This window comes from Zea mays, chromosome 5 (genome assembly GCF_902167145.1).
Source record: "Zea mays cultivar B73 chromosome 5, Zm-B73-REFERENCE-NAM-5.0, whole genome shotgun sequence".
In the NCBI taxonomy this organism is placed as follows: Eukaryota; Viridiplantae; Streptophyta; class Magnoliopsida; order Poales; family Poaceae; genus Zea; species Zea mays.
This window is the reverse complement of record NC_050100.1, coordinates 16,811,896-16,820,606: the sequence shown is the minus strand read 5'-3', so window position 1 is coordinate 16,820,606 and position 8,711 is coordinate 16,811,896. Positions and strand designations below refer to the sequence as shown.

Sequence of the window (8,711 nt, the reverse complement as noted above, 5' to 3'; positions counted from 1 at the left end):
GACCAGCGCCGAGGAAGACAATTCGTTTTGAATGAATCTGCTGCTGGCTGCTGAGTAGTCGGACATAGAGAATCCTTCTAGACACAGCGACGTGCCGGTGCCCCAGCAATTCATTGTGGCATTTCGCAGCCCACATCAACCCCTTCACACGAACCAGATCAGAAAAGCCACTACTGCTTTCTCTCTCTCTCTCTCACACACACACACAGACACAAATAAAAAGAAATCAGTAGTTCGATTTCTCCTCTCACCTTTACACATATCTCCGTATTTACAAATTAGGTTGTTGATGTAGGCTGTACGCACCTGCTGGTTTGCTACTCGATCCTATATATCGTCCAATCCTATCTGACCTCTCGACATCTGGTCCTTGATTACTCGTCCTTTTTGCTTGGTGCCTGTGTATATCGTCGCCCCGGCCGCTTGAGCTAGCTTCCTCTAGTGCTCGCTCTCGTCGTCGATCGGTTGTTTGCATAGCCCACGGCGAGCCGAAGCAATGTCGTCGGCGCCCCTGCAGATCGCGCCGGTGCCGGAGCATGTGTGCTACGTGCACTGCAACTTCTGCAACACAATTCTCGCGGTAAACAACCCCATCTGATCTCATCTCTCTGTTTGTTCCCCTCCCTCCTTTGAATTCCCAGTTCTCGATCGGCATGCATGCCTCTGAAGTGCAGATCTACAAAAGGGAGATGCACATGAAATGATTGGCTGCGCGCGCGCATGCATCATACAGTTTATTTTGTAGGATTTGGCTGTCCCTCTTGCTGGATTTCATCTTCTTCTTCTTTACTTTTTTTGCTCTAAATTGTTTTGTAAAGGTTGAATGAAATTTCTGAATCACTCCCGTCCCTTGTCGTCCTAGCTTCAATAATCGTTATTTTCGGCCGGCCGGAGTGCGTTATTGAATTCTTACTTTTCTTTTCAACTTGATCTGAAGCTCGATCTCTTCTCTTGTACCTTTCCAATTTGACTGCTATACTCTTTCACCATGGATATGCATGGGAGGAGAAGTGGTAAAGGTCAGCAGACATATTGAAATTTGGGGTGCTTCTCGCGCCTTTTCCTCTGATCAAATCTTGGGAACAACGTGATTAATAGCTGTCTAGCTTAGAGGAAACTACTAGCTAGTGAGCAACAGGCGCAGGTGCTTACTCCACTACATATACATGCACACATGCGCATACTTCCTTTTGAATATGGTTTTTTGATAATTCCATATATACTCGCAAAATTTTCAAGCATTCTCGCCTTCTGTAGGAAATTATCATCATTGTTGAGAGTGAGAGGTGGTCTATTAGATCTCAAGTATAGCAAATTTAGATTATTCGTTTGCCTGGTGTGTATGCATCATGCATGATGTATAGCTTCGTGCATAACCAGTCCCGTGCTTTAGTTTCAGGTACTACTTAAAACACAATATATCGGGCGTTAGATCTACGCATTAATTTCCTACCTGAACTGCAACAAAGGGCGCATGCAATAATAACTGTTAAGTCGATAAAAAATTTAGTATGTGTAACCTGTTATTACGTGGATATGTAATTTTTATGTTCTATAATAATTAATAAACCATGTGTTATTACCCTCCTCGTCCTCCTCACATAAAGCTAAGCCGTGATATACTAGTAATATATATGGGCCAATTATATCTGCTGTAAAACGTTGCTACTTTTTATTCATGGAACAAAAAAAAAATCCATTATGGAGAAGTTTAAGGAGTGCTCTAAATTAAGATCAAAACCATTTACTGGAATAATAGAGGAAGAACGTAACAATGTACTGAAGCAGTATACATGTATAATGTGTTTGGTTTAAGGAATAAAGTAATCTATCTTCTTCTCACTCCTCACTTTTTTATTTGGTTTGTGGAATAGAATGGGTTGATCCATCACCACCTCATTCCTTATAAGCTAATAATTAGTATATACATGAGGAGTGAGTTGATTCCACCAAAATTGATGGAATAAACTTATGATGCATCATCTCATGAAGCATAGAGTGACTCCACAAACCAAACACACCCGTATATAGTGTACTGCAGGCCTGCAGGGTGACTTCATCCCGATACAAAATTCAAATAATTCCCTATTTTTTCCGATAAAGGAAGCATTTATTTAAACACCAAGTACGATACATGCATCAAATTGCATTGTATAGAATTTATGCTTAGAATTTATCCATACATCGACGAGTACAGATTTCTTCTTGTATTGTACAGCATATAGTCAAGTACAGGATCTAATTCGGCATGCATGCTGAGCTCTTGCATGAAATGGCCTATTCTATCATTCACACGTTATGTTCCGTTCTCTCTACGCTTGAACGTAATACCCAATGTCTTTTAGTAATGGTAGGGATCCTACACTGAATACTCAATCAAACACAAATGTGTAATGCTAATAGTGTGTGTCATATATACTATGGGTCTTGCATTAGCCTCAGCCTAGCTACATTAGAGTGTTGATGCAGCATAACCCGGCCAAGCTAGTACTGTAACGTATGCAATGTCCCTGATATCAGTTTTCTTAATTTCTGCATAGGCAATAAGCCGCTTTTAGTGACACTTTGTTTGGCTGTTTACATTTTGTTGCATGTATGCAATGCACAAGTTTAGATACATGCCTGCTAAATTAATACATGCAACCAGTGCAGTGAGACACTATAGTAGCTAAGAGCAAGATCATATCTTTCGCAAGAGATCTTGCCTTGGCTGAAGTATGAAGAAGTGGCAGTACTTTTTTTGCAACTCCAATGCCATCTCTCTCTCTCTCTCTCCCCTTAGCCAATGCAAAGATAAAAAGGAAGTCGATCGATCTTTGTTGAATCCCCTGCATGACCCCACTAATATATGCAAAACATATTGCACATGCCCGTGTGCCAAAGTGGCTCCTGCATGAATTGTCACTGTCTCCTGCGTCTTTCTGATCCCTCTAAACTCTGCCCAAATATATTCTTTCGGTGCCGTTTTTGTGTGCACAGCATGTGTCAGAGACGGCGGTCGATATGAGCAAATGCATATATGCATGGATTATTATGAGTACGTACGTTCTCTATAAAATCAGATCACACATCGCATCACATGCACGCATTGTATAGCTAGCTAGAGCAGCTAGGCGTCACAACAGCTCCCATCATGTGACAGATTTCACCTCGTCCGCTCATGCATGGAGCACGTACGCACAATCATTTGTAGTAGGGCACTTGTTCAATCCTAGCTTAAGATCGTCTCATGGGACGACGGAGTTTGTGCGCACAAAAAAAAAAAAAAGGCCAGCGCGCGTGAGTGAGGACGAATCAAACAAAGTATGGCTGGCACAGAGTACTGATGTGCACTGCACCAACAGTTTTGGTGCAAATGAAAATACTGTTAATAGATGGAAAGAGAAAGGGAATGAACCAGTACGTGTTTGTTTACTACTGGGAAAATAAATAAAATTAAAAGAGTGGCCCACTTGTAGTAGTGGTCTCTGCTCAGGCTCAGCAGCAGCAGAGCGCTGATAAAAGTCATGGAGCAACAGTTTCGCAGGCAGCCATGGGTAACAGGAAAAGGGAAAGAGAGAGAAGGCGGTTCTCCACCATGCTTTGTGCTGTGCAAAAAGGAAAAGCCACAGTTACATATAGCTTTGTTTGGTGCGTTATTATATTTGTATATTCATGCATGCATCTGCAGAAGTCGATCGACGCTCGATCCTTGTTCAGAAAGTATATATATATATATATATATATATATATATATATATATATATATATATATATATATATGTGTGTGTGTGTGTGTGTGTGTGTGTGTGTGTGTGTGTGGGGCATTCTTTTTAGTTTAGTTTTGTACATGTGTGTTTGTTCTTCGAAAGCATGCTTCATTCTCCTTCGTCAAATCTGCAGGTCAGTGTCCCGAGTCACAGCATGCTGAACATCGTCACAGTCCGTTGTGGGCACTGCACTAGCCTGCTGTCGGTGAACTTGAGAGGACTCATCCAATCACTTCCTGTCCAGAACCACCACTACTCCCAGCAGCAGGTTGGAATTAGTGTGAAATAATATATAGAAACACACTATATATACTAATTAGTAGTCGTCGTCCGTGCAATGCATGATCTGTGTGTGCATGAAATATATGAAGAGACACAGTCCTGCTAGTTCTAAACTCCTTCTAAGCTAGAAGAGCTAATACATACAAACCCTTTTAATTGCCGTTGATTTGCTTCAAAATTAATTGTAACAATAATTCATGTCTGCAAAGTTCAGAGAAACGTATAGCTAGCTGGTAGTATATAGCAGATAAAAGCCACACTATATGTCAATGTGCATGCATGCATGGGTCATGTCACGTTCATCCAATGCCTTTCTACAGTAGAGACAAACCAAAGGATCTGACCAGCACTGCTGCTTTCTCACATGAAAGAGCTTTAATTTAGAGCTTGCACATGCTTCTGAACCAGATGCATATATCATCAGCCCTCGCCATGCATGACATGAACCTAGCTGCAGGGACGGTTATCTGTAGCACACTCTCTGTCCGACTGTATCTAAGGCCCTGTTTCAATCTCACGGGATAAACTTTAGCTTCCTGCTAAACTTTAGTTATATGAATTGAAGTGCTAAAGTTTAGTTTCAATTACCACCATTAGCTTTCCTGTTTAGATTACAAATGGCTAAAAGTAGCTAAAAAAAGCTGCTAAAGTTTATCTCGAGAGATTGGAACAGGGCCTAACTTTAAACCTTTCTGATGATACATACTACATGCTGGAAAAACACTATATATATGCACAGTCTCAATTATTCGCTTGAAAAAAGGAGCTTCACATTGATAACATGATCATTAATTGTTTCGATTGGCGGCAGGAGAATTTCACCGTCCAAAATATGGGTTTTACTGAAAATTACCCTGAGTACGCACCTTCGTACCGCATGCCAACGACGCTGTCAGCGAAAGGTGATCTGGATCATATGCTGCACGTGCGCGGTAAGCTTATTGATTCATACATGCATGTGTATGCTACTGCTCTATATATTCTTCTATGTTAGAACCGGCCGGTTGTATTCACTACAGATAAAGGTGATCTGACCTATTATTTGATATCTGAAGTGCTGCCCTTCCTTATTCAATAATGTGTTTCCTTGATTCCTTAACAATTTCCCGGTTGATGTCATATTAGTGTTGCAATGGGTTTACAGTAGTTCACCTTAGCCTTTTTAGTAGATCAAGAGCATATCACCTTTTGAGACAGTAAGACGCCTTTTCACTTTTTACCTATTTTACAAGAAAGTAGGTCAGAGGACCCAAGTCTTTTGCTGTAAAATTATACTTTGACTCCTTGCTCAGTTTGTTTGTGGTTGAGTTAGTAGATGAGCTAACAATAATTATTTCATCTACATAAATTAGCATGCAGACTAATATCCCAGCTTGTTTGAACCAAATAGTGAGGCATCTGCAACTAAAAGATTGAAGCCAAGTTCATGTAGTTTTCTTATCATTCTTGAGTGCTAGTCCCTTGGTGCTTGTTTTAGCCCATAGAGTGACTTCTCGAGCCTACAAATATATTTCAAAGGTCTTGTTGGATCATTGCGACTAGGAGGTTGTCTCATATACACCTCTTCTTCAAGCACCCAATGCAAAGAATGCATTCTGAATGCCTATTTGTTTCATGCTCCATATTTGAGAGATTACAAGTGATAGGATGACTCTGATTGTTGTTGGTTTGATAACTGGACAAAATGTATCAAGATAATCAATAGCATACTTTTGCTTTGTGACAAGTCTAGCTTTAAGTCTATGCACTAAATTAAACCATCAACCTTTCTCTTCACTTTGAAAACCATCTACTATCAATGAGATCTATTCCTTTCCATTATGGAAGCAGCTCCCATGTGTGATTCCTCTTTTGCATCTTGTTTTTGACAAAAATCAGAGGTAAAGGGTATGATATATCATCAACACCTAGAAGTTCATTGTGTAGCGTGTGGTCATGCTTATTTGTTTTGTGCTTGCATTCTACTCTTTATATTGAAAATCATAATTTAAAATGTGAAAATGCACTACATAAGTGAATTGTCATTGCGAGTAAAATTAATATGATCAAGTTCAATAACCATGTGAAGTGTTGTTAAAAACATCTAGTTTCCAAATGTGAATACATCAAACATGGGCGAATGTGTTCTTATAAATTTCTCTAAAAAATAAGACGAGATGATAAGTATTCCAAATTCATATATACCTCATGCTAGCTCTTCTATTTTTGGAACCTCTGTCTAATATAACACAAAAGAATTTTTTCCTAATGTTTAAGCCTTCCCTTGGTTGGTGTGAGGTGTTCATGAAGGGGTTTCATGTGGTTTGCATAGTATACTTTGCAATTGTATTGACTATTATTTAACTATATTAGAGTGCTTTTGAACAAAGGGAGTTTTGTAAAATATGTATATCTATGATGTATATATGTCCTAATAATAATTTCATATGTCCGATGTTTGTAATAAACAACAGCTCCAGAGAAGAGGCAGCGTGTTCCTTCAGCATATAACAGATTTATTAAGTGAGTTGGACCGATTTAATTTCATTTCTTTATATACTCCCTCAGATTTAAATTGTAGTCCATTTTAGTTTTGCCCTAAGTCAAACTTATCTAATTTTGACTAAGTTTATAGAAAAGAATTTTATCAAATAAATGCATTATTAAAATATATTTCATGGTGTATCTAATGAATTTCATGGTGTAACTAAACAACTTATCCTTAATTAACAAAGGATGTACATTGTAGTATGATTTAATTTATTTCTTGGTTCAAATAATATAATCTTGCATACACTAGTATTGAAACGGTGCATGCATTGTCTTAGGGAGGAGATACGAAGGATTAAAGCATGTAACCCGGACATAAGCCATAGGGAAGCCTTCAGCACTGCAGCAAAGAATGTAAGTACATGGTTTGCATAGCACAAGTGTTGTGTGTCTCAGGATATATGGTATGTACGTATTAAGGACACTTGCCCTAGATGAAAAAATGCACAGAAAATGACAATGGACTTTTTTTAATAAAGATGTCTTAAAATTATTCTCATTTGTCTCAAGATTTTTTTAAAAATGGTGAACAATGGGTTTTTATAAGCACAATGTACTTATCAAGTATTGGTTTGGTGATTAATTGTTCTCCTAGGATAATCCTTGATGATCACGTACCATGCTTTTCTGAATTATATTAACTATGTATCATAAACATATTATGCAAATAAACTAGATACTACAATTTTCTTAATCAAAACACATTTAATTATCTAAAACAAAATTTATATCATCTTTTTTGCATTGATTTTCTGTATTCAAATAATTAGTTAAGCTTAAACAAAAGCATATATGAATTTCTTAGAAACAATGTGTAGAGTTCCCCAATGCAACTTAATCCATATTAATTTTATTTTCCTTTTCAGTGGGCACATTTTCCGAATATTCATTTTGGTCTAGGGCCCTGTGAAAGTAGCAACAATCTTGATGAGGCCACCGGTGCAATGTGCCATCCCCAGAAAGTCCAAGATCTCTACTAAGACCTATATCAGCACTGCCCTTTGTTTCCTCTTAGTTCTGGACTAGTTGGTGAGTGCCATATATATATGCATGAGTGTGATATGATCATGAGGTAAGGAATTATGATTAAGATGATATATATGTACGAGATGAACATGCCCCTAGGTTCATGAAAGACTAAATAAGGATCGTCATCTCACCATGTTATCATAGGTAGTAACTATTGTTTGAAATAAATTATCCTTTGTGTGCAGTTTTAGTGTTTGTTTATGCCCATCCTTTGAGGGTTCAATCATGTTAATGCAAGAGTATTGTAGTTCCTCGTATCGTGCAGAGAGTTTGGGACGATTTCATCCAAATCAGTTCAAGAACGGAGGCAGAGGTGGGGCAGGCAGAGCTCGACCCCCCTAGCTATCGCTCTAGATCCCATGGGGCCCCATCAGAGCTTGTCCTAAAATTTTAAATGTACATAGTATAATATATAGAACTGTTGTTGTTTAGTTCAGTCCCTCCTAAATTTTTTCTGCCTCTCTCCCTGAATCAGTTTGAACAGTACCGGAGACGCGCTCTTTGTCGAGTGCTCAGAGGTTTGTTGAGTGCAATATCTCAGACACCCGATAAAGATATACTTTGTTGAGTGCTTTTGAGCCTTTGACGAGAGCCTGTGGCACCCAGCATAGAGCGTGTTTCCAGTAGTGAACAAGGGGCGACAAAATCCTACGAGGATTATAAGTATTTTTTGCGTCTAGATGGTTACTAAATACTACATATGTTATTGGTGGTGCTGACGATGTTGTTGTTGTGTACCTATATATTTTACACTTCTAAATAAAAGACACACACTATTGGTTTCCAAATCAGCACCATTGCGAGATTTTGAAGCCTGTTGTGAACAAACAATAGTGAGTCAATAATGCCCTAACAATTAATTGTTGGTTGACATTTCACTGCTTGTTAGCAAGTATCCTAACATTTCACATGGTTCTAAAATAAAAGTTGTGCGTAATGGAGATGGAGCTGAGCAAGCATCTATGACATTTTGAAGTTTATTAGGAATGTCACTTTTAGAATATAATAATCAGATGCAATGAAAGAAAACTAGAATAAACACATCTGTTCTGAAAAACTACTACCCATCCTGCCTATACACCACTCTTGGCCCTAATAAATGACCAATAAAGTTGTACTGAT

The 8,711-nt window shown here is 38.5% G+C and overlaps 1 protein-coding gene across 1 annotated transcript; it reads left to right on the top strand.

Annotated features, from left to right (window-relative positions):
• The first annotated feature begins 204 nt into the window (after positions 1-204).
• On the top strand, positions 205-7,773 carry LOC100273901 (uncharacterized). Its single transcript, NM_001148293.2, has 6 exons — positions 205-580; positions 3,883-4,017; positions 4,843-4,963; positions 6,485-6,533; positions 6,839-6,914; positions 7,427-7,773. Exons 1-6 carry the CDS (start codon positions 497-499, stop codon positions 7,538-7,540), a joined length of 579 nt encoding a protein of 192 aa, NP_001141765.1. The 5' UTR covers positions 205-496; the 3' UTR covers positions 7,541-7,773.
• The last annotated feature ends 938 nt before the right edge of the window (positions 7,774-8,711 follow it).

What these genes read in the sequence shown, in the direction of transcription:
- LOC100273901 (NM_001148293.2), top strand. Translation starts at nt 497, where the DNA reads ATGTCGTCGGCGCCCCTGCAGATCGCGCCGGTGCCGGAGCATGTGTGC. An exon ending in ACCACTACTCCCAGCAGCAG is followed by an intron (nt 4,018 to 4,842) that starts GTTGGAATTAGT and finishes GATTGGCGGCAG; the next exon opens with GAGAATTTCACCGTCCAAAA. An exon ending in TCAGCACTGCAGCAAAGAAT is followed by an intron (nt 6,915 to 7,426) that starts GTAAGTACATGG and finishes TTTCCTTTTCAG; the next exon opens with TGGGCACATTTTCCGAATAT.